The sequence below is a fragment of the Pelobates fuscus genome, chromosome 5 (genome assembly GCF_036172605.1).
Source record: "Pelobates fuscus isolate aPelFus1 chromosome 5, aPelFus1.pri, whole genome shotgun sequence".
NCBI classification, from domain to species: domain Eukaryota; kingdom Metazoa; phylum Chordata; class Amphibia; order Anura; family Pelobatidae; genus Pelobates; species Pelobates fuscus.
Window position 1 is genome coordinate 274,091,950 of NC_086321.1, and position 25,965 is coordinate 274,117,914.

At 38.9% G+C, this 25,965-nt stretch overlaps 1 protein-coding gene across 1 annotated transcript; it reads left to right on the top strand.

The window, feature by feature from the left end:
• Positions 1-21,215: 21,215 nt before the first annotated feature.
• TOMM5 (translocase of outer mitochondrial membrane 5) lies at positions 21,216-25,717 on the top strand. Its single transcript, XM_063457263.1, has 2 exons — positions 21,216-21,379; positions 25,224-25,717. Exons 1-2 carry the CDS (start codon positions 21,259-21,261, stop codon positions 25,256-25,258), a joined length of 156 nt encoding a protein of 51 aa, XP_063313333.1. The 5' UTR covers positions 21,216-21,258; the 3' UTR covers positions 25,259-25,717.
• The last annotated feature ends 248 nt before the right edge of the window (positions 25,718-25,965 follow it).

The window sequence follows — 25,965 nt, forward strand, 5'->3', positions numbered from 1 at the left end:
TATCACCCGAGATCCCTAGAGAGGGGGAATTTCAAGTCCTGGTATTTAGAAAGTGAACTATGTGGATGGAACTTATATATCAAGTCCAGAAGGGAAAGGCAGTTACAGGTTAGCAGTATAAAGTAACCATTTATGAGAGACTCATCAAGGTTTAATTGTGCACCCATACGTCCTACTGGACTTAATATATAAGTTCCATCCAAGTAGTTCACTTTCAAAATTCCAAAACTTGAGATCCCCCTCTCTAGGGATATAGAGTCATATTTTGTTTCGTTTAAAATTATATGTTATTAGTTCAACCAAAAAAAATAAAAATACGAAAAGCCCAGCTCAATTTGTTTTTAGCTGCAGACATTTAACACAGTCCCTACCGATCAACCTGCCTCCTGACTCTAAACTGGTAATATTGGTTTGTTAATTAACCTTTTCAGGAATATCTGTTGAATGGTGAACTAATAACTTTGGGAGTTATGGGCATAAAAACACAAATACTGTGTTAAAAGTTTAGTCATTTTTAATGTCTACAAGACAAATTCAAATCTTCCTCCTACTCATTTGCATCCTCCTTCTTCATCTCCTTTTTTCTTCTTTGCCTGTTATTCCTCCTCCATCTTGATTCAGTTCTCTTTCTTGTCAAGTATATCCTCCGACTTTTTTCTTTGCCTCTTCTTACTTATTCTTCTTTGTCTCATTCCCATCTTCTTTCATCTTCTCTGCCTCCTCTTACTCCTGCCTTCTCCAACAACTCCTCCTTCTTTGACTCCTCCAGCTTCTTCTTCACCTCCTTCTCCTCCTTTTTCTTTACCTCAGTTTACTTATTTGCCCCATCTTCATCCTCTTTCATCCTATTTGCCTCCTCCTTCTATTTCTTTGCAATTTCCTACTCCTTCTTCTTCTTATTTGCTTCCAACTCCTCTTCCTTATTCCTTGCATTCATCTCCTTAATTTTTGCCTCCTCCATTTTCATCTTTGTCTCATTCACATCTTATTTCTTCTTTGTCTCTTCCTCCTTATTCTCCTTTGTCTCGTTCCTGTCTTCTTTCTTCTTCTCCACCTCCTATTACTGCATCCTTCTTCATCTACTCCTCCTTTTAAATATTTGCCCCCTCTTCCTCTTTCTTCATCCTATCAGCCTTCTCCTTCTATTTCTTTTCAATTTCCTACGCTTCCTTCTTCTTATTTGCTTCCACCTCCTCTTCCTTATTCTTTGCATCCTCCTTCTTCTACCATGTATCTTCCTACTACCGCTGCTCTTTCATCATCTCTGCCTCCTCATTTTTTATCTTTGTCTCATAAACATTTTCTTTGCCTCCTCCTCCTTATTCTTCTTTGTCTAGTTCCCATCTTCTTTCATCTTCTCCGCCTCCTCTTTCTCCTGCCTTCTTCATCTACTCCTCCTTCTTTGACACATCTATCTTCAGCTTCACCTCCTTTTTCTAATCTTATTTCTTTGTCTCCTCTGTCTTCTTCTTCACCTCCTCCTCCTTTATCATCATCTTCACCCCTTCTACTGCTTCTTTGTCAACTACTTCTCCACGTTCTACTTTTTTGCCTCCTTACCCGACTTTCTTTTTCATCTCCAGCCTTTTTCTTTTCTGCCTCTTCCTCCTCCCAGCAGTACATGTTTTATTCTGCCTACTCATTCACCTCCTTCTTTTTCTACTGCTTTCGCCCTCTTCCTACGCCTCTGTTTTCCTCTAATTTGCTCTCTTGTTTGCGTCATACTCCTGATTATTCTTGCTTCCTCATCCTTTATTCTCTTTTTATTTTTCACCACCTCTCTCTCCTTCATCTTTGTCTTTGTCTCTTTCTTTGTTTCCTCATCCTTCCTCTATTTTCTCATCTTTGCCTCCTCCTCCACTTACTTGTTCTTTGCTTCCTTTTCTCCATTTCTTGCCAGTTTTATGTACTCCATTTTATTTGCCTCCTCCTCCTTCAACTCCATTTACTTATTTGCCCCCTTTTTCTCCTCCTTCATCCTATTTGACTCCTCCTTCTATTTCTTTGAAATTTCCTACTCCTTCTTTGTATTTGTTTCCACCTCCTCTTCCTTATTCCTTGCATTCTCCTCCTTAATTGTTGCCTCCTCATTTTTCATCTTTGTCTCATTCACATCTTCTTTCTTCTTCACCTCCTCCTCCTTATTCTTCTTTGTCTCATTCCTGTCTTCTTTCTTCTTCTCCGCCGCCTCTTACTCCTGCCTTCTTCATCTACTCCTCCTTCTTTGACTCCTCCATATTTTTCTTCACCTCTTTCTCCTTTTTTTCTAATCCAATTTCTTTGTCTCATTTGTCTTCTTATTCGCCGCCTCCTCCTTCATCATAATCTTCGTCCCTTCACTGACTTCTCCTCCACCTTCTAACTTTTTGCCTCCTTACCCTACTCCTTCTTTTTCATTTCCAACCTTTTTCTTTTCTGCCCATTCCTCCTCCCAGCACTCCATGTTTTACTCTGCCTATTCATTCACCTCCTTCTTTTTCATTGGCTCTCTTCCGCCACTCTCAGGCAGAAGAAACATCCTTGAGATCCAGAACAGTATAGTAAGAGGCCCTGCCAAGGATTAAGGCAAGCAGGTTGTATGGATTAGGGACAACAGAGTGGATGGTGACAACAGAATTGTTGACAGCTCTGAGGTCCTGGACAGACCTGTACTCATTGGTACCTGGTTTGTGTACAGGTAATATGGGGTATTCCAGGGTGACTGGCAGAATTTCAGGATACCAAAATGGATGACTTTCTCTATGAATTTTTGAATTCCCCTCACTGCTGTGTGTGGGATATGGTACGGTCTCTGACTGACGGGGGACATGCCTGGTTTCAGTTCAACGTGGACCGGAGGCCTGTTTAGGGCCAGACCAGGGGGGTTATATTTAAACTAAATACCTGGGATGTCAAGGATCCCTGGGGGTAGGGGAGGTTCAGGCAGGAGTGTTTTAACAACAAATAGCTTTGATTCGTCTTCCCTTGGGACAGATACAGACATGATTCTGGGGCTATGCAGGAGGTCAAGGGCTGTAGCACCATGTTAATTAAAACTAAGTCCAGACTACTACTGGGGAGTCCAGACTACTACTCTTCCTATTCCTTTACCCTATTTGCCTCCTCCTTCTACTAATTTTCTCTTTTTCATTTCTTCACCAGCTCATTTTAATTCATCTTCATCCTTGTCTCCTCCTTAATCGCCTCCTCTTTAGTTTATTTCTTCATCGTTGCCTCTTCCTACACTTATTTCTTATTTGCTTCCTTTTCCCTCCGGTTTTCCACTTTTATCTACTCCTTTTTCTTTGACTCCTTCTCCTTCTTTACCTCCTTTTATATATTTGCCCCCTCTTCCTACTCCTTTACCCTATTTGCCTCCTCCTTCTATTTCTTTGCAATTTCCTATGCCTCCTTCTTCTTATTTGCTTCCACCTCCTCTTCCTTATTCTTTACATCCTCCTCCTTCATCTTTGCCTCCTCTTTTTTCATCTTTTTCTCATTCACATCTTCTTTCTTCTTCGCCTCCTCCTCCTAATGATTCTTCTTTGTCTCGTTCCTGTCTTCTTTCTTCTTCTCTGCCTCCACTTACTCCTGCCTTCTTCATCTACTCCTCCTTCTTTGACTCCTCCATCTTCTTCTTCACCTCCTTCTCCTTATTTTTCTAATCCCATTTTTTGTCTCTTTTGTCTTCTTCTTTGCATCCTCCTCCTCCTTCATCATCATCTTCGCCCCTTCTCCTTCTTTGTCACCAACTTCTCCTCCACCTTTTTGCCTCCTTACCCTACTCCTTCTTTTTCATCTCCAACCTTTTTCTTTTCTGCCTCTTCCTGCTCCCAGCACTCCATGTTTTACTCTGACTACTCATTCACCTACTTCTTCTTCTACTGCTTTCACCCTCTTCCTATGCCTCTCTCTTCCCCTAATTTGCCCTCTTGTTTGCGTCATCCTCCTGATTCGTCTTGCTTCATCATCCTTTACTTTCTTTTTCTTTTTCACCACCTCTTTCTCCTTCATCTTCGTCATTGTCTCTTTCTTTGTTCCCTCCTCCTTCCTCTATGTTCTCATCCTTGCCTCCTACTCCACTTACTTGTTCTTTGCTTCCTTTTCTCCATTTCTTGACACTTTTGTCTACGCCTTTTTATTTGCCTCCTTCTCCTTCTTTAATTATTTGCCCCCACTTTCTCCTCTTTCATCCTATTTGCCTCCTCTTTCTATTTCTTTGCAATTTCCTACTCCTCCTTCTTCTTCTTTTTTGCTTCCAAATCCTCTGCCTTACTCTTTGCATTCTCCTCCTTCATTTTTGCCTCCTCCTTTTTCATCTTTGTCTCATTCACCTCTTCTTTCTACGTTGCCTCCTCCTCCTCCTTATTCTTCTTTGTCTACTTCCCATCTACTTTCATCTTCTCCGCCTCCTCTTTATCCTGCCTTCTTCATCTACTCCTCCTTCTTTGACTCATCTATCTTCTACTTCACCTCCTTCTCCTCCTTTTTCTAATCCCATTTCTTTGTCTCCTGTGTCTTCTTCTTCGCCTCCTCCTCCTTCATCATCATCTTCACCCCTTCTTCTGCTTCTTTGTCAACTACTTCTCCTCCACCTTCTACTTTTTTGCCTCCTTACCCTAATCCTTCTTTTTCATCTCCAACCCTTTTCTTTTCTGCCTCTTCCTCCTCCCAGCACTCCATGTTTTACTCTGACTACTCATTTACCTACTTGGTCTTCTTCTACTGCTTTCACCCTTTTCCTATTCCTTTGTCTTCCTCTAATTTGCCCTCTTGTTTGCCTCATACTCCTGATTCTTCTTGGATTCATCCTCCTTTTCTCTTTTTTTTCTTCTTCACCACCTCTCTCTCCTTCATCTTCGTCATTGTCTCTTTCTGTGTTGAGTTCCCTCCTTCATTTTTGCCTCCTCTTTTTTCATCTTTGTCTCATTCACATCTTCTTTCTTCTTCACCTCCTCCTCCTTTTTCTTCTTTGCCTCGTTCCTGTCTTCTTTCTTCTTCTCTGCCTCCTCTTACTCCTGCTTTCTTCATCTACTCCTCCTTCTTTGACTCCGCCATCTTCTTCTTCACCTCCTTCTCCTCCTTTTTCTAATCCCATTTCTTTGTCTCCTCTTTCTTCTTCGCCTGCTCCTCCACACAAACTAGCTTTTTAAAGAGCGAACCCCCTAGGAATTTTTTAACTGATTGATTACCAGTCTCCTGAGTATTTTATAAAAACATATAATATGCCCACAAAAATGAGGTCAATGATTTTTAGTCTCCTGAGCTTGTTATATTAAACCATATCATCCTATTAGGGCCTAGGACATGTCTAATCTCCCACGGCGTTTATTTAAAATAATATGCCTATGATAGGGCAATGAAGATTTGCAGTCTGTTGGGCCTTTTAATTAAACTAATACTGGGCCAAGTGGAAATTAGAAATGATACATAACACTCTTAAATACATGGCATACCTACTTAGCACAGACAGCAACAACAGGATAGATAACCAGTTGGTGTCTGTGCTGTTCGGAGAATATATGAAACCGCCGCATACAGTCCGTCGCGTCACTTCTGGTGACGTGTTATTTGATCCGTCGCGTCACTTCTGGTGACGTGTTATTTGATCCGCCGCGTCACTTCCGGTTTCGCCGGATCATTGAAGAAATGTCCCAATCTTCCTCCCTTACTTGTAGTTGTCCATGTATCATAATCTTTTATACTCCAATAGAGGCAAAAGGTGCCATTTTTGAGCATGGCACACCAAGTCCCATATCATATATAATATATAGAAATAGGGGGAAAACAGGAAATAAAAATAATGATCATCTCATAAAAAGCAGTCATATCAATTTCAAATTACATATATAAATATAAACATATGTTTGTGCAAAAAAGGTGTACAAAAGAAAAAAGTACCCATAATCACATTTGATAAAAATACCCCACCAAGAAACTTCCAAAAAAGATGAAAAGGAAAAAGAGACCAATACATATTTTATAAGAGAGTAATCTCAATTAAAAATATAATTTAAACATACAAATAAAAATAAATATAAAAAGCTATCTATAATATAGTTTAAAAATATATATTTTAAAAAATGTTATTAATCTCAAAATCGATATGGGAAAAATGAGACAAGACAGGGATGCCCTCTTTCCCCTCTATTTTACATAATTGTTTTAGAACCTCTAGCGACTTCAATAAGACAAAACAAAAAAAAATAAAGGCTTTACCAACATGTCAGGACAAACAAAGCTAAATATCTACGCAGACTATATTTTACTAACACTAGAAGATCCAGAAATCTTGGTCCCAGAGTTATTGAAGGAGATAAACAATTATTCTAAAGTCTCAGTATATAAAATGAACCTAAAGAAATCAATATACATTGCTAAAAATATGAATAAAAGATTAACTAACTTTCTTGTACAAAATATAGGGCTCCCTGACAAGAAGGCTAGACTTAAGTTATTTAGGTATAACCACAATGCCAGATTTAAAAGACCTAATTGAAGCTAACTTCCACAATGCCAGATTTAAAAGACCTAATTGAAGCTAACTTCTTACCCTTGTTAAAACAAACCAATAAAAAAAACTAAAGGACTCGAAAGGACTAGGCTTTTCTTGGTCGGATAGAATTAACATTCTAAAAACATCTATCCTACCAAAATGGCTGTATTTATGGAGAATGATCCCTCTAAACCCCAGAAAACTGGTTATCTTTACTACATTCTTCATTTTCTAAATTTGTATGGGGTGGTAAAAAAGCAAGGGTTAAAATGAAAAACCTGGCTAGGTCAAGGCAAGACGAAGGACTGGGGTGCCCAGAAATTTTCCAATGTTACCTGGCTAGCAGACTTTTCCACATATTGCTCTCCCAAAATCACGCGGCAACTATAGAAACTTGGCATAAAATGGAAAAAACAAAAACAGGGGTAGTCAACTTATCCTCACTATTTTGGGTTTTAGACTTGAATAAAAAATCTATTGAAGAGGCACAGAGAAAATCACAGATACAAAGAATTAACAAGTTGGTGGGATAAACTCACAATCAATATAGGTCTTAGAAATAAAATAATAGAGGTGCTTCCATTCTCTACCATTTCAGACATGCTGGAAGATATAAAAATAGACACCTGGAAAACCGGGGGAATAAGGGAATTCAAAAATATATTAGTGAAGATTAAATTAAGCCCTTCAATCAAATTATGGAGGAATTCAACATTTCCAGGAAAGAAACATTTGATTATCTGAGAATCCAAAGCTTTATTTCAGAATATCTACTTAAAAATAAGGAGGAAAAAAATATAAAACTCAGACACCTTCTGGAACTAAAGAATTATAAAAACCTATTGGCAAAGTGCGCCAAAGTTATATACGGATGGAGATAAGATAAACCAAAAGGTTTGATAAATAAATGGGAAAAAGAACTACAAGTACCCATAGAAGAAGAAGAGTGGATAAGCTCCCTAAATAAAGTATATAAACATATACATTGCCAAAACCTCACGGAAACACAATTTAAACTTTCTAATAGATGGTATATAACACCAAAACGCTTAAATAAAATTTTCCCAGAGGCATCAGATAGGTGTTGGAAATGCAATGTCAATGAAGGTAATTTGATTCACAGTTGGTGGCAAAGCGCACCTATAAGTCAGTATTGAAAGGATGTAATGAAAGTAATATATAAAATAACTGAAATGAAACTAGGATTCAAGCCCGAAGTGGTTTTATTAAATCTAAATTGGCCCAAAATGCCAAAAAAAAGTACAAACAGTAACATTACATATTATCACGGCGGCTAAACTTATTTTAGCACGTAATTGGAAAACAGTGAGAATCACATACACCCAAGAATTAATAGCAAGTCATATGGCAAGCAAAAATGGAAAGAGGTATATTGATTAACCTAGGAAATAGATACACTCAAATAGAAGATTGGGACACATGGATTAACAAATTGGAAGATATAATTTAACTACCACACCGGTGTAAAAGTTCCTTTGATTTCCTAAAAAGAACATACTATGAAATGGGCAGACAAAAAAAAACAACAACAACAAAATTAACTACATTACATCAGACGGAATGGCGTGTTCTCTCTCTCCAAAGAAAGGCAGGAAGGATAGATTTATAACCAAGAACCTATAACAAGAAGCAAACTAGGGTAGGGAGGGTTGGGGGTGGGAAGGATTAGAGTTTAAGTAAGTTATCCCCGCTGCTACCTCCACCTCTTTTACTCATAAATCTATTAAATAAGAAGGGAACATATTAAATAAAGAGATAAGAACTAGGGCTGGAGGAGAAGGAGTAAGGGAAGAGATATTTATGTTCACAAGAGTACCAAGGCTGGAAACAAGAAGCACCAGATAAAACAAAAAAATAAAAAAAAAAACACCAAGTAACAGGACGACACACAGTTCTGGGAGTACAGCTGAATTTATTCTGGCCACACATGACTTTTATGCACTGACCCCTACATGGGGTCTCTGACACAAAAATACAGACCTTTTTCTCCCATGATCCTCTGTGCCTGAGAGATAAATGCGTGAGAAAAACGATAACTCAATTATCTCTCAGGTACAGAAAAATCTACAATATTTAAAAAAATAAAAAAATACATTTTAACTTCAGAACCCCACGAAAGTCATATCACCGAATAGCTTGGATCTGAGCGCACACTTTGCCAAAATATTACTCAGATCCCTTCGGTGGAACGCCATGAGATGATGCCCAAAACAGTTCCACAGAAAACAAGACAATGACCGGTCATTTTTCGGGGGTTCTCACACGAACATTGATGAATCTATCCCCTGTCTGATAGTATAGGAATGCTCCCCCTGTTCGGTAGTTTATGTCTCCTGAACGCCGTTCTCCTAACTGTTCGAGAAGTTGCATGGGCAGCGGTACAAGTTTCCCTGGCATTCGCAGAGTTGCGTATCCAAAATTAGTTCCACGCCGTCGACGAGCAGACCGCTGCCCTCGTTCGGGAGACAAAATGGGCGCCAATTGTTTTAAACACGTGCGTTTGGTTATACCAACGGCGGCCACACAGAGAGAGCACTTGAACTAATAACCAATTTGTTGTTAACAGCCAGGGGTACTCGGTGATTATAAAGGTGTGGACAAGGGGCCACACAAAGAGGGGATTCAGTAAATGAACGGGGCAGCCAAACAAAAATGGGAATAAAAGTATATCGGAGTTCTCCATTCTGCTACAGTTACTATGTTTCCCAACCAATGCACCAGGAATGTTGCAGGAATGCAAGGCCAAGAAGCACATAAGAGACTGGACACCGTTTATTTTTGTAGCTGGCTACCTGTGTCATCAGCACAGAGTCATGTCTGCAAAAAGGGCTGAGAGACCCCCTCTCATGTTTATATTCCTGTACATGTGCCCTGGCCCTGATCATGTACAGCTCTTGTTCCATATATGGGCATATGGCTTTGAGGCATTTCCGAGATTTTCTACTACACCAGTATCAGCCTGCCTGCCCAATATAGAGCACACACTCATATATACTGTGCCATTCACAAAACACCTTACCCCTACTTAGTGCCCAATGTGCAATAAATCTATATATATATATCTATATATATTTAAATACATTCCTTTCTTCTTAAAGGAACACTTAAAGCATTTTACCTTTGTGAAATGTTTTTTTTGTTTTACAAAAAGTGAAGATTTCTATAGAAATTGGTACTTTTGATAACCTGGCTACACCCCCTGGCTTTCAAGCAGACAAGTCCTGTTACTAATAATATAACAACAAAAATAAAGTATATACACTAAAGATGTACACGTATACTATGGGTAGCCCCAGGTGAACTTCACAATCACCTATAGAAATATATAGTGAACAAACAAAAGTGGAAACCACCCAGAATACGTATAGATATATAAAGATTAAATTAAATTGAAAATTGGGACAACCTGATATGAGTCAGCTGTCCTTTGGATCAAAATCTATGAAAGAATTGAAATAGCCTGCATAGCGTAAAAAAGTATGTATAAATGGTGAAATATAAGTGAGATAGGAAATGCACTCACAAACGAACGATAATTCAGGCCTTTTACCCTCTCAGGGGTTATGTGATGAGTGTAGATATCCTCCAACACGATATATGTAAATGTAGAAAGTGTAAAAAATGCAATATAGTGAAGTATGTTTAGAAAGGTACAAAATCACATTTATTCATTGCACTTACAAGATGGCAGTTTAAAAAGGCATCTCTCCATATACATATGGAACTCCTAGTGGTGGTAGTGTAGTGTCCACAGTGGAGGTCCAAAATTGATAGAAGAGTTACAGGATTCAAAACAAATAAATAAAAACAATTTAAAAGTTCAAATAATATCCGGTTAATATCCAACGCGTTTCGTCCTTTCAGATGTTGGACTTCTTCAGGGATAACCTTGGGTCCATCTCGGATGGTTTTTATACCGTCGTGGGCAATTTTCGGAATCCTATACACGTGTAGAAAACTTGCGTTCCACTGATGGAACGCACTAATCGGGCGCGAAATCCATAGTGTTTTTTCAAAACAGTTCCGGGTTGTAGTGCGCATGCGCGTGAGAACGCGCATGCGTCAACTAAAGAACACCGCTGCCTAGAGGGGACAAAAGACAGAGAACGGCGAAAAAAACGCCTGAGCAAAATAATCACGTCTGTTTTTTACCCTAGAGTACACAAATTATAGAACTCTAGGTATAGTGGTATAGCTATAGTTCCATATTATTTTGCATGTGTCTTATTTCCAATGCCACCAATATATATATGGATATTTATAGGAGCTGGTATATATAGCTATATTTAGGGATTTTAAGAGAATTTTTTAGGAGAATTTTACTTAATTGGAAATTTGGCTTAATATAAGTAGTGCTGTTAAGGGCGCACTCACCCTCATATAAATGCCATTAAAGGCACATTCACCTTTATATAAATGAAGTTCACATATTGCTTGAAAGATACAGAGTGAATGAAATTGAATCTTGGAATAATATATGTAGATCAAAGATTAGAAACACAAAAACCATAAAAATTATAAATATAAATATGGTGATATTGGAGTGATGTTACATTAGACTCCTATTGCAAGAAGATACTTTGAAATTATAAGGTTGCATAAAAATATTTACATAAACAATATATACATTATCGTAGACATACATGACAGGCTTAATTAATTACCAAAAAAGATCTTTAAAATCATTAGAGGATGAAATCAATAAAATAGAAAATGAGTTATCTACACATGCAGAACTTAAAGCAGTAGAAAATAACTATACAATCTTAAAAGAGAAAATCAAAGCCGTTGATGAAAAAATCGCTAATACAAAATCAACTAAGTTTAGGAGGGATCAAGATGATTACCAAAAGGGGAATCAAAGGAATTGGCCCAAGTTAAAACAGGAACATGGGCCTTTAAGATACCCATACCACAACCATCAAAACCCAAAAAAACAACAAAACTCTAGATTCCAAGACCCTAACCCAAAAAGATCATATACAAGACGGCATTCCAATTCCAACTCTAATGGGCATTCTAAGCCTTCATTTAGAAAAAATCTACATGAGAATCCTAATCCCACACACCAAAAAAACAACACCCCCCCCTATACATCAAAAAGCTATTCCTCCAATTACTCTAAATACTCCAGAAGCAATCAGGAAGTTTTTTTAGGCAAGGAGCCAGACCTAAAATTAGATCAAACTCAATTTTCCATACACACCCAAAACAGATTCCAAAATTTAAAATCTCCCACAAAGAAAAGACCGCACCTGGAGGTGGAGGAGGAGGATCCTCCACTCCACCTCTCTTACAGACAGAACTAAATCATCTTGAGGGCATTTTTAATTTATCTGATACATCCCTCACACCACAAGAATTATCATTACTCAAGAAGGGCCTAAATTTTGCTCCATCCTCAAGGAGTAATCCCTTCAATCTTTACCTAGATAACCAAAAATTTCTAAGAAAACTAACATTAAAAAGATTCTTCAAAAGTAAGGAAATTAATAGGACTGAACCAGAACCAAATGTAAACACACCAATAGATTCTAGCAAAGAAAATGAGGCCCCCAATACGGAGTTGAAAATTATCCACACTACTCTAAAACCCAAATCTAATTTTTTCCCATGGGCAGCTAAAGGGAAATTCTTGGAAGTCTTTAATGACTTGGTACAAGAAGATCTAAATAAAATTGCGGACAGCAAATTTAAGCCAAATCTTACAAAGAAAGAAAAATTAGCATTAACTACCCTCACGGAAAACCACAATTTGGTTATAAAAGAAGCAGACAAGGGAGGGGGGATTGTTATTATGAACAAATCGTATTATTTACAGGAAGCTTACAATATTTTGCACGATGTTAACACATATCAAATTTTGGACAAAAACCCTTCTTCTGGATTCTTGGCAGAATTAAATACACTGTTATCTATAGGTTTAGATAAACAGATTATCAACTCAGATGAATTTAAATACATCTATAATCCGAACTGCAAAGTAGCAGTTTTTTATTTTTTGCCAAAAATCCACAAGAATACAAAAAACCCCCCTGGCCGCCCTATAATTAGCGGAATTAATTCCTTGACATGTAATTTATCAGAGTATGTGGATTTATTTTTACAACCGTATGTCCCATTATACAATACCTTTATTAAAGACACCAAACATATTTTACAGGATCTACAATCCATAGATTGGAAACCTTCCTATCTTCTAGCCACAGCAGACATTACAGCTTTATACTCGAACATTCCCCATGCTAAGGGGATTTCTTGTATTCAAGATACCCTAAAATCACAACAAGTTTTAGAAGATTCCCAGATTGAGTTTTTGGTGAGTTGTATTCAATTCGTACTCACCAAGAACTTTTTCTGGTTCAACGGACAGTTTTTTCTCCAGCGATGCGGCATCGCCATGGGTACTAAATTTGCCCCCAGCTTCGCCAACTTGTATGTGTCCCATTGGGAACGTCAACACATCAAGTTGGCGGATCAGGATGGGGGTGGTTTGGTCCTGTGGCGGCGCTTCATCGATGATGTTCTGATCATCTGGGATGGACCTCTGGAGGGCCTTAATTCTTTTTTGGTACAAGTTAACAATAACGAATATAATTTGAAATTCACTTCAGTATCCAGTAGTTCAAGTATTAATTTCTTGGATTTAACTATATACGTAGAAAACAACCAGCTAAAAACCAAGACATATTTTAAGCCCACTGATTGCAATACAGCAATAGAATATTCCAGTACTCATTATCCTTCCTGGCTCTCCAATATTCCTAAGAGCCAATTTACCCGGCTTAGAAGGAATTGTACAGAGGATGACATGTTTCTGGAACAGTCCAAAATTATTCAACAGAGATATGCAGAGAAAGGGTATAACATTCAAAAAATGGAAATCTCTAAAACTGAAATACTAAATTCTGACAGATCACTATTTCTGATCAATAAAGATAAGGAAGGTCTAGAACCTTTAACTGCTAAACAAAAATTAAAAGACAGATTTAAATGGAGTAATAATAATAAAAATAAAGACAAAAATGGAGATAAATGTAAGAATATTAACAAGAACAACAAATTTGAATTTGCGTTTGTCACACAATATAACTCTCAAGCAAGACAGGTGGAAAAAATCCTCAAAAAACATTGGTACATCCTAAAAAGAGACGAGATCTTAAAAGATATATTACCAGACCTCCCTACGGTAATTTATAAAAAATCAAATAATCTAAAGAATAAACTGGCACCTAGCCTACTACCTATTACCCCTACCAGTAACAACTTTCTAAAGGTCCAAATACAAGGGTTTTACAGCTGTGGTCATTGTTCTACATGTACTCATTTAAAAAGGAAAATTCATGACTTCACAGGTACATATACGAAAAAAACATACAAAATAAAAAATCATATTCAATGTTCCTCTTCTTTTGTAATCTATTTACTACAATGTGGCTGTGGGGCCCAATATGTGGGCCGCACATCCAGAAAATTACATATCCGAATATTAGAACATTACAACAATATACGTAAAAATAAAATTGATCACAGTGTACCAAAACACTGCAATTCATGTCCTTTATTTTCCTGGAACACCCTACAAGTTTTTGGAATAGATTCAGTCCAATTAGGGTGGAGAGGTGGAGATAGACTACAGGAGCTAGTTAGAAAAGAAGCTCTGTGGATTTTTAATTTAAAAACTTTAAACCTTGGACTCAATCAAGAAATTGATCTACAAGGCCTTATCTAATCAAGTTTTCTTCATGCGATCTCTTTGGGGGATGTCTACGATAATGTATATATTGTTTATGTAAATATTTTTATGCAACCTTATAATTTCAAAGTATCTTCTTGCAATAGGAGTCTAATGTAACATCACTCCAATATCACCATATTTATATTTATAATTTTTATGGTTTTTGTGTTTCTAATCTTTGATCTACATATATTATTCCAAGATTCAATTTCATTCACTCTGTGTCTTTCAAGCAATATGTGAACTTCATTTATATAAAGGTGAATGTGCCTTTAATGGCATTTATATGAGGGTGAGTGCGCCCTTAACAGCACTACTTATATTAAGCCAAATTTCCAATTAAGTAAAATTCTCCTAAAAAATTCTCTTAAAATCCCTAAATATAGCTATATATACCAGCTCCTATAAATATCCATATATATATTGGTGGCATTGGAAATAAGACACATGCAAAATAATATGGAACTATAGCTATACCACTATACCTAGAGTTCTATAATTTGTGTACTCTAGGGTAAAAAACAGACGTGATTATTTTGCTCAGGCGTTTTTTTCGCCGTTCTCTGTCTTTTGTCCCCTCTAGGCAGCGGTGTTCTTTAGTTGACGCATGCGCGTGCTCACAACCCGGAACTGTTTTGAAAAAACACTATGGATTTCGCGCCCGATTAGTGCGTTCCATCAGTGGAACGCAAGTTTTCTACACGTGTATAGGATTCCGAAAATTGCCCACGACGGTATAAAAACCATCCGAGATGGACCCAAGGTTATCCCTGAAGAAGTCCAACATCTGAAAGGACGAAACGCGTTGGATATTAACCGGATATTATTTGAACTTTTAAATTGTTTTTATTTATTTGTTTTGAATCCTGTAACTCTTCTATCAATTTTGGACCTCCACTGTGGACACTACACTACCACCACTAGGAGTTCCATATGTATATGGAGAGATGCCTTTTTAAACTGCCATCTTGTAAGTGCAATGAATAAATGTGATTTTGTACCTTTCTAAACATACTTCACTATATTGCATTTTTTACACTTTCTACATTTACATATATCGTGTTGGAGGATATCTACACTCATCACATAACCCCTGAGAGGGTAAAAGGCCTGAATTATCGTTCGTTTGTGAGTGCATTTCCTATCTCACTTATATTTCACCATTTATACATACTTTTTTACGCTATGCAGGCTATTTCAATTCTTTCATAGATTTTGATCCAAAGGACAGCTGACTCATATCAGGTTGTCCCAATTTTCAATTTAATTTAATCTTTATATATCTATACGTATTCTGGGTGGTTTCCACTTTTGTTTGTTCACTATAAAGTCCTGTTACTTCCTGGTTTGTTTAGTTTGGTGGAGCTAAACTCAAGAGGCAGCCAACTGGCCAGAGAATCTGACTTTTCAATGAACTGCACTGGGAAGTCTGTGATTGGACAGCCACAGAAAGCATGAGCTGGGAATTAAGGGGAAAGCTTGCAAAGAGACCTGCATCTTTTTTATGCTGTTAGAGATACTCCCAATGAAGAAATACATCTACTAAACATATATATTGTGGCAACTGACATTTAATGTGGATAAGTGCAAGATAATGCATCTTGGACGTAAAAACCCAAGGGCAGAGTACAGAATATTTGATAGAGTCCTAACCTCAACATCTGAGGAAAGGGATTTAGGGGTGATTATTTCTGATGACTTAAAGGTAGGCAGACAATGTAATAGAGCAGCAGGAAATGCTAGCAGAATGCTTGGTTGTATAGGGAGAGGTATTAGCAGTAGAAAGAGGGAAGTGCTCATGCCATTGCAGGGCCGGTGCTAGGATTTTTGACTACACAGGCGAAGATGCATTTTGACGCCCTCCCCCCCCCACCCAAAAAACCCCAATGCATCTTCACCTCTGTGTCTCGTAGCCCCCCTTTTGAATTTTACCCCCATTAGTGTTGCATATCCACTCTCTTACCCCTCTGGTCCCTTTGTGCCTTACACCCCCCTTTAGTGTGTCTCATACAACCCCTCAGCCCATTTCTTCCCCTCTTTTTCTCCCATATAGACATAGACATAGATACAGGCAAAAATACATACATGCACAAATACACAAACATACAGACACACAACCATACAAGCACACAGACATAATTATTCAGGCACACAGTCACAAAGATATACAGACACACAGTCATAAAAGGCCCACAATCAAACAAACACAGTCATACAATTTACACATACAGGTACATTGTCGTACAAACACAGACATACATGCATACAGACACAGGCACACACAAAAACACAGACATAAAGAAACATAGAGATTGGCATATAGAGAAATACATACACAGTGATACAGAGACATACATACGCAGACAGTCATAAAGAGACATACAGACAAGGCATACAAAGACATACATACACAGACAAACAAAGAACCCGGCACACTGATTCCGTGTAAATGCTCCGGCCATCCACAGTGATAGATGCTCCGTGCCAGGCAGACATCGCTGGATCCACCGGTAAAGTCTTCAAAAGGAATAAACGCAGGCAATACTCCAATAGTAAGGATGGTATATTTATTGATAGGTGAACCACCCCATAGAAAGTGTGACGTTTCAGCTCAGCAGAGCCTTAATCATGCAATAATGCTCTGCTGAGCCAAAACATTGCACTTTCTTTGGGGTGGTTCACCTATCAATAAATATACCATTATTACTATTAGAGTGTTGCCTGCTTTATTCCTTTTGAATACATACACAGATCGTCATACAGAGACATACAGACTGTTTGACGGTCTGTGTATGAACACAGGATGGCTAAAAGATAGATCCCCATCTGTCGTGCAACTTCAACAATGCTTTGAAAGCTGGGGCTCTACCGATTCCCCATGCTTGCAGGATTGTATTTAGCACGTTGCAGTATTTGTGTGTTTGACTGTAAGCATGTGTTTGTATAGAGTATGTTTGTGTGAATGTAGGGGTGAGTTTGTATGTAGTGTTTGCGTGTAGTGTTGGGTTTTTGAATGCAGGTGTGTGTTTATATATAATTTTGGTGTCTGATACAGACGTGTGTTTGTATGTAGTGTTGACATTTGAATGCAGGGGTGTGTTTGTATGTAGTGTTGAAGTTTGCATGCAGGTGGTTATTTGTGTGTAGTGTTGGTGTTTGAATGTTGAGATGTATGCACATATACACATACACTGCCACACACGCACACACTGTGATACACATACACGAAGATACACACACTGACACATATGCAGATACACATATACACAAACTGATACACATTCAGATAGACAGACATACATATACAGATACACACAAACACTGACAGACATACAGATAAACACACACTGACATACAGACACACTGACAGACATACAGATACACACATACACAATGATAGACATACAAATACACAAACAGACACACTGACAGACATACACACACAAAGACACAGTAACAGACAGACATACACAGACACACTGACAGACATGTAGATACACACAGACACACTGACAGACAGATATATACACACACAGACACACTGACAGACATACAAACACAGAAACTGACAGACAAACACACACCGACACACTGACAGACAGATATATACACACACAGACACACTGACAGACATACACACACGGACACTGACAGACAGAAACACACACAGACACACTGACAGACAGATATATACACACACAGACACACTGACAGACATACACACACGGACACTGACAGACAGAAACACACAAGACACCGACAGACAGAAACACACACAGACACACTGACAGACAGATATATACACACACAGACACACTGACAGACAGAAACACACACAGACACACTGACAGACATACAGGCACACTGCCAGACATACACACACACACACACAAAGACACACTAACAGACAGACATACACACACACACATGCTAATCAAAAAAGACACTTTTCTAGCCATAGACAGGAGGGTGGCTTACCTGGGGAGTGCTGGCTCATCCAGCCCATCCACTGGACCACCAGGGAGTGAGAGCCCCCCTCCCTGGCCAGCTAACAAGCAGGGAGGGGGGACGAAAAAATAAAAATATGAATAAAACAAATAATAAGAAAAAAAAATATTACAATAATAATAACAAAAAAATGAATACAATTAATAATAAAATAAAAAAATAATTACCTAAAAAAAAATAAAAAAAAAAAAATATTAAGATAATAATTAAATAATAATTAATAAAATGCCCAACCCCCACCAATGCTCTGCACACACACACACACACACACACACACACACACACACTGCACTCACACATACACACACTGCATTCATACACACACTGCACTGCATTCATTATATACACACTGCATTCATACACACTGCACTCATACACACACTGCACTGCATTCATTATACACACACTGCACTCATACACACACACTGCACTCACACATACACACTGCATTCATCATTCATTATATACACACTGCACTCATATACACACACTGCACTGCATTCATTATACACACTCCTATACACTGCACTCATATACACACACTGCACTCATACACACACTGCACTGCATTCATTATATACACACTGCATTCATACACACACTGCATTCATACACACACACACACTGCACTCATATACACACACTGCACTCATACACACACTGCACTCATACACACATACTGCACTCATACACACACACTGCACTCATACACACACACTGCACTCATACACACACTGCACTCATACACACACTGCACTGCATTCATTATACACACACTGAACTCCATTCATTATATACACACTGCACTCATACACACTGCATACACACACACTGCATTCATATACACACTGCATTCATTATATACACACGCTGTAAATAAATATTCAGTTAATATAATTTTTTTAGGATCTAATTTTATTTAGAAATTTACCAGTAGCTGCTTCATTTCCCACCCTAGTCTTATACTCGAGTCAATACGTTTTCCCAATTTTTGGGGGTAAAATTAGGGGCCTCGGCTTATATTCGGGTCGGCTTATACTCGAGTATATAAGGTTAAAGGATCTTAACATGTATAGCTTGGAGGAAAGACGAGACAGGGGGGATATGATAGAAACATTTAAATACATAAAGGGAATCAACACAGTAAAGGAGGAGACTATATTTAAAAGAAGAAAAACTACCACAACAAGAGGACATAGTCTTAAATTAGAGGGACAAAGGTTTAAAAATAATATCAGGAAGTATTACTTTGCTGAGAGGGTAGTGGATGCATGGAATAGCCTTCCAGCTGAAGTGGTAGAGGTTAACACAGTAAAGGAGTTTAAGCATGCGTGGGATAGGCATAAGGCTATCCTAACTATAAGATAAGGCCAGGGACTAATGAAAGTATTTAGAAAACTGGGCAGACTAGATGGGCCAAATGGTTCTTATCTGCCGTCACATTCTATGTTTCTATATATGTTTTTGTATTTGGATAGTGGAGTGTCCCTTTAGATCTTCTTTTCTTCAGCCTCAAAAATTTCCATTAAAAAACTCAATAATTCCCGATGGTACTATTGGGGGGAAAAAAGGACCTGATTCGCAAAAACCTGACAAAAAATAAAAACATAGCTCAGCAAAAATAAACCCATCTGAACCCTGCAACTGCGTTCTGCAGAAAGAGGTTTAAAGGTGATAAAAGCCTTTATAAAGATTTTCCTATTATTCAAAATATTAGTTGTCAGACAACCAATCAGAGCGTTCTGACAGTCAAGTAGTCTCATTTCTCTCTAGACTTGATTCTGTACTTGCTTTGTGCATATTCTGAATCATATATTTTGCACATGGTTTAGATGTGAAAAGCACTAATATTCAACCAGACACCAAATGCAACTGGTCGATTGCTGCAAATTCAGTCTGGGTGACTAAATTCTGACTGGAATAATCTTTAGTAAATATGAGAATTGACATTCTGGTCAGAATTCGGCTACTTTCACCGGATTTTGTCAGTGAATTACGTGTATATATGCGTGTGTCAGAATGTGTATGTATATGTGTGTATATGTTAATTTTTGGAGTACTTCATAAATTCTTATGGTGCTTGGAGTCTGTATTTGCAGTAATTCAGTTTAAACACATCAAATTTAAAGCCCTTTGCTAATAGAGATGCAACTCTTCCTCCAGCATCATTAGCCAGTCTGGAATGAGAGTTTCTGGTCTGACTAATGTTAATTCTTAAAATTTTTGGTACCTGACATCATTATGCATAGCATACATAGGACACTATAGGCACCCAGAACACCTTATCTCAATAAAGTGATATTTTAACCTTCCAGTGTAAAACAATGCCATTCTGCAGGAACTGCAATGTTTACATTACAGGGTTTAAATGCCCTTTAGTGGTTATCATACTTGAAAGCCACTAAAAAGTGCTTCCTCAGAAATAACAGAGTAAAACTCTGTTTCTTTAAAGGGGCACTCAAGAACAGAAGAAAAGTAACAAAAAATGTGTATTTATTACAAATTATTATAATTAAATATTTAGGTTGTGTTAATCTGACTGATGAGGTTGATGGCAAGAAGTTACACATATCACTGTTACCAGAATCCAGTCCTATAGTTGCAGAATTAATTCAAACCAACAAAACAACAAAGTAATACATTCAAAAATGTGCCTTCATTTGCATTACTTTTCCCTTAAAACATGTTAATAACAAATGCGAGAGACAGAGAGATATAACTGGTAATTGCGTTTTATCTGTATATGGATATTATTTTGTATTATTCTTTACTTTACAGACAGGTCACCCAGCGCCCATTTCACTGTGTTCACATTGTACCAGTAAGCCCATAATATAATCACACAACGCGAACTCGTAGATTTGTCCCTCGGCGCTGCCCGTAATACGCGCTTTGTTTGCGACAGACAGCAGAGGTCGCATTCTATCCACGTGCTCCTGACCTCCAGGCTGCGTGTGAGCAACCCCGTGCTTCCCTGAGTCCCCGGCCGGTTACTGCAGCCCGCTCTACAGCCGCAATGTTCCGACTGGAGGGACTGGGTCCCAAAGCTGACCCGGAGGAGCTGAGAAAGAAGATGAGGCAGGACGTGCTGGTCTCGGTGCGGAATTTCCTGATTTATGTGGCCGTGCTGAGAATCAGTGAGTAACACCGGGGGCTGTCGCTGGGGCTAAGCTTCCAATGTAATGCCAGTGTGGTGATTCTCTGAGTTAGTACATGGTTATTATTCTTATTATTTTTTTTTTGCACAGTTACTATACCTTTTATTCAAGCAGATTCATATTTCCTGATAAAATTGAAGCAAAGAGCAGAAACTGGGCCACCATAAGAATTATTTGGGCTTCTTACCAAGCACACTTTCCAGAGATGCACACTACACTACAGATATATATATATATATACACACACACACCCAGATACTCAATGATAAAAAGACACTCTAATAAAGATAAATGATCACACTGCTCAGCACAGACAGACATTGAAATTGAGGTTTTACTTGGGGACTGTTTCGTGGCTGTTTTGTAGTGGATGGTGGCCTCTTTGGAAGATCTGGCAATGGCAACAGCACTGTCTTTTTTTTATAAATTCTTTATTTTTGACGTGCAGCAAGATATCATGGATAGGTTACATATGTAAGATAATATTCACATATACGGTTATCCAGCAAACAAAATGAGAAAACAGCACAAATTTTTAAATACAAGAAATATGGGAACAGTACCAGGCTGGCGTTTGCTAGGGTAGTCATAGGAGTGTCAGTATGCATTGATATGCAGAGGAGTGTGATTGTCCCGGGTTAGCCCTGGGTATCAGGATCTCTTCACCCAATGCCTGGTGCGTTCCTGGGTGTGAAAGGCACCACGTTATCTATGTCCCATTGTGTGGGGGACGTATGAGCCGTATCTAGGGGTTGGTTGGTCGGATAGTCCGAGGGCTTGGTATGCGTGGTATGCCCCATCTGTAGCGAATCCCAGCTGCCTGTAGTCGCTGAGTAACGGGACGCAGTGATGCTCTCCAGGTCGTCGTAAAAAGATAGAGAGGAGTGTTCAAAGTTCAGTGGTTGTTTGTCTCAAACAGCAGACGTTACAGCTCGCTTGTCTGCAAGGGATCGGAAAGTCACAATCACATCCCGCAGAGGAGCTGTCGTGGGTCCGCAGGCGCGGCCCACTCGGTATATCCCCTCAGTGGGCATCGATTTCACCTGTTTGGGTGGTAGTAGTGTGGACAGCAGGCGTCTGACATACTGTGGTAATTCATCATTGCTTATGTCGTTGCTCACCCCCTTTATTTTTAGGTTGCGTCGGCACTGGGTATCTTCCAGGCCTGCTACCCGGCGGGCTAGTGTGGCATATTGTTGTGTGAGCTGTTGGGTAAGTAAGGCCGCGTCGAGGTGAGTCTGACAGGCCGTCGCGGCTTCCTCTTCAACTGACTTCATGCGGCCCGAGAGGGTGTGTATGTCCTCCCGGATCTGTGCGCAATCAGCTTGGAACATTGTACGTAGTTCTTGCAGTAGAAGTTTAAGGTCGCCCTTGGTAGTTGGGGCGCTGTCAGCGTCCACCTCCGTCGCCCTTCTCCCCTTCTTAGCCGCAGAGGCCCTGGCTTCTGGAATGCGGTCTGGAGCATCATACTCCAACTCACCCGAGGAGCAGGAAGGCGATCTTTGCAGCGGGGCCGCCATCTTGGGCTGCGGCCTAGTGCGGAGCAGTTCCCTGATATCACGGGATCCCTCGCTCCGATCCTGTCGGGATTTGAGGGTCTTTTTCCCCATGCTGGTCGGAGGCGATAGGTGTCGACCGTGCTCCGTTTTGGGCTTTCGGTGTGCCTCAATGTGGGCTCAATACAGCTTGTCTCCCGGAGCTCGTCTGAGATGCGACTTGGCGCGATGGCTGCTTGCTCCGCCCCCCCAACAGCACTGTCTTAAAACCGGGAAAGTAAGTGTCATCTATAAGTGCCCATGGGCAAAACATCTAACTGTATCCGCATACCTCAACTCCGCATACATTAAAAGCCTTTTGAGCAGGGCCTTCTTCACCTCTGAATATTCCCTATCTATAATTGTAAAGCACAGCCGAATATGTTGGCACTTTATAAATGATAATTATAATTAAAGGTACACGATAGTCACCAGAACAACTACAACTTAATGTAGTTGTTCTGGTGTCTATAGTCTAAATGTAAGCACTGCCTTTTCATGAGCACTTTGAGAATGGTCAAAAGCTTAGAGAAACTCAATAGCCTGCCCTTCAGTAAATCCCTGCTCAGCTCTCAAAATAGTTTTTGCTCACATGTGTCATTACAGAGTGAACCTATACCATTGTACATCAGACTGATCCCACTCACAAGGGCAGTCCAGAACCGAAATGCAGGAAAGTTTTCGCTGCAAAACATGAGCTAAAACCAGCTTAAGATCTGAGTGGGGGACCCACCAAAGGGCAAGCTAATTGAGTTGCAGTCCATTCTCTGTATTTTATTTTCACCATGTTTTCTCCCAAGTTTAAAGGCTAATCCAGATGTAAAACTCCTTGCTCACGGTACCAAGAGCTGCATCAGTATACCCCACTGGCGACTCCTAAGAATGAAATGATTGTCTGGGGTAGATGTATCCTGCATTTCGGATCTGGGCCGCTCTTTAGGGGTGTGATCAGTCTGTTTTTTTATAATGGCACAAGATGAGCTAAAACTATATCTCAGGGGGGACCCACCCGAAGGGCAAGCAAATCAAACTGTTGTCTGTTCTCAGTATTCTTGCACATGAAAAGTGCCTCTAGTGGCTGCCAGGAAGACAGCCAAAAGAGGTGTGTTTAACCCTGAAATGGAAACATTGCCATTTCTACAAAACTGCATAAGCTACTCTGTATTTGTTAAAACACAACACTGGAATACATTAATTTTACATCATTGATTATTATAGAAAAAAAAATACAATAATTATGCACATGTTTATCAGGTGCCTTATGATGTAGGTTTCAGAATGTTTATTATATGTCTTTAAAGGAACACTATAGCGTTATACAAAACCTATATAGAACATGTATTTTGAACACTATAGTACCCCTGTCCCCCCATGTGTAATGAAAACTGAGAAAAAAAAGTGTATGTTGTACTACTTGCCTCTCTGTTTTCCAAAAAGTAATCAAGGAGACATTGCCTCCTCTCGGCAGTGCGGCCCTGTTGCGCATACATGGCGAGTGCCGTGCACTCATCCAACGGTTGTTATAGAATGCAGTGCTTACCTATGAGCTGCTATGTTATGCAGTGGAAGCACCTCTAGTGACTGTCCAGAAGACAGTCACCAGAGGTATGTTTAATCCTGCAATGTAAATCATTGTATAATTGTTTTACATTGCAGGGTTAAATTGATCAGATATTTAATTGAGATAAAGTGTTCTGGGAGACTTTAGTCATCCTTTTAAGTAGAGGACATAATTTATAATTCTGTGTTTAATCATGCAATGCACAACCTTTTTTTTTTTTTTCTTTTTCAGTGGTTTTGAAAAGTTCCCTTCACGGGTGAAAAGACACATCACTATAATTAAACTAAATAAATAAATACATTAGTGCATCCTTTCCTTTTAGTCATCCCCATGCTTTTTGTGGCAATATGTATGCAGGTTGATGTAATATGGCTTTCATGAACTATAAGTGTGCCAGTGTTGGGAGCATGGAGTTGGCAACAGCATGGTGGGGCAAATAATACCTGAGACACAGGATGCCTGAAAGTAATTTGGTAGAGATTTTGCAAGGTGTGACAAGCACAAAGGCTGCTAAAACATAGGGTTGCTGACCGACTTTAGAGAGCCTATAAACACCAGGAGGAAGAATGTGGCAGACACAGGTAAGGTCGAGACAGTACTAGTCTATACATAGCAATAAATTACCTTTTAAGATACTGTGCACGTGAGGTATGGAAATTATGGCTAGATATATTTGTATATACTTTTCTTATGTGTAATTTACTTTTTAAAATGTGTTCATTTACAGCTCCGTTTGTCTTAAAGAAACTTGACAGTATATGAGAAGATGGAGCTATTTCACGGGGAATGCTATCTACACCCTTTAACAACATGAAAATGGGAGCATTGATTTTTTTTGAAGCAAGTGTCTGAGCAGCAACAGCAAAGAAAATACAAAACAGAAGAACTGGGTTCTGATACTATGTTCTAAAATGAAGACTTATAGTTACACAAAGACTTGTTTAGCATATTGCATAATGTTTTGTGGATTTTTTTTTTCCTTTAATTTCAGTACCATTTTTTACTTGTGATTTATTTTGTTTTGTTTAATATACCGATAACATCACAAATCTTTTGTTTTATAAAGCTACCTCTAATTTCTGACATTGCTACCACGATGGTATGTTGAAATAAGAAGAGATTGTTTAACTTGATTTAAAAAAAAAAAAAAACATGGTTCACCAGCTTTGGTCTCATTTTATCATGTAGATGGTGTTTAAATGATCCCTTTTATGTTTTTGATATTAGATGGCTATATGAAAATACTCTTGCAAGCACTGGCAGGCTCACGTGTGTCTCTGAAACACTCAGGAAACAAGGGAGGGTTTAAAATTAACACCAAAAGCAATCTTTCAAACTAGCAGAGTTATTCACTAAAGATAAAATTGTAGTGAATTTGTAATTCACGGCCAAAATAGTCCAACTTGAAATGGGGATGCACTCTGTTTTCAAGAATCTACATATCGACCTCGAAGTCGCGTTGTCATGTT

Coding starts and splice junctions, on each gene's coding strand:
- TOMM5 (XM_063457263.1), top strand. CDS start 21,259: ATGTTCCGACTGGAGGGACTGGGTCCCAAAGCTGACCCGGAGGAGCTG. Junction 21,380..25,223: donor TGTGGCCGTGCTGAGAATCA/GTGAGTAACACC, acceptor GTTCATTTACAG/CTCCGTTTGTCTTAAAGAAA.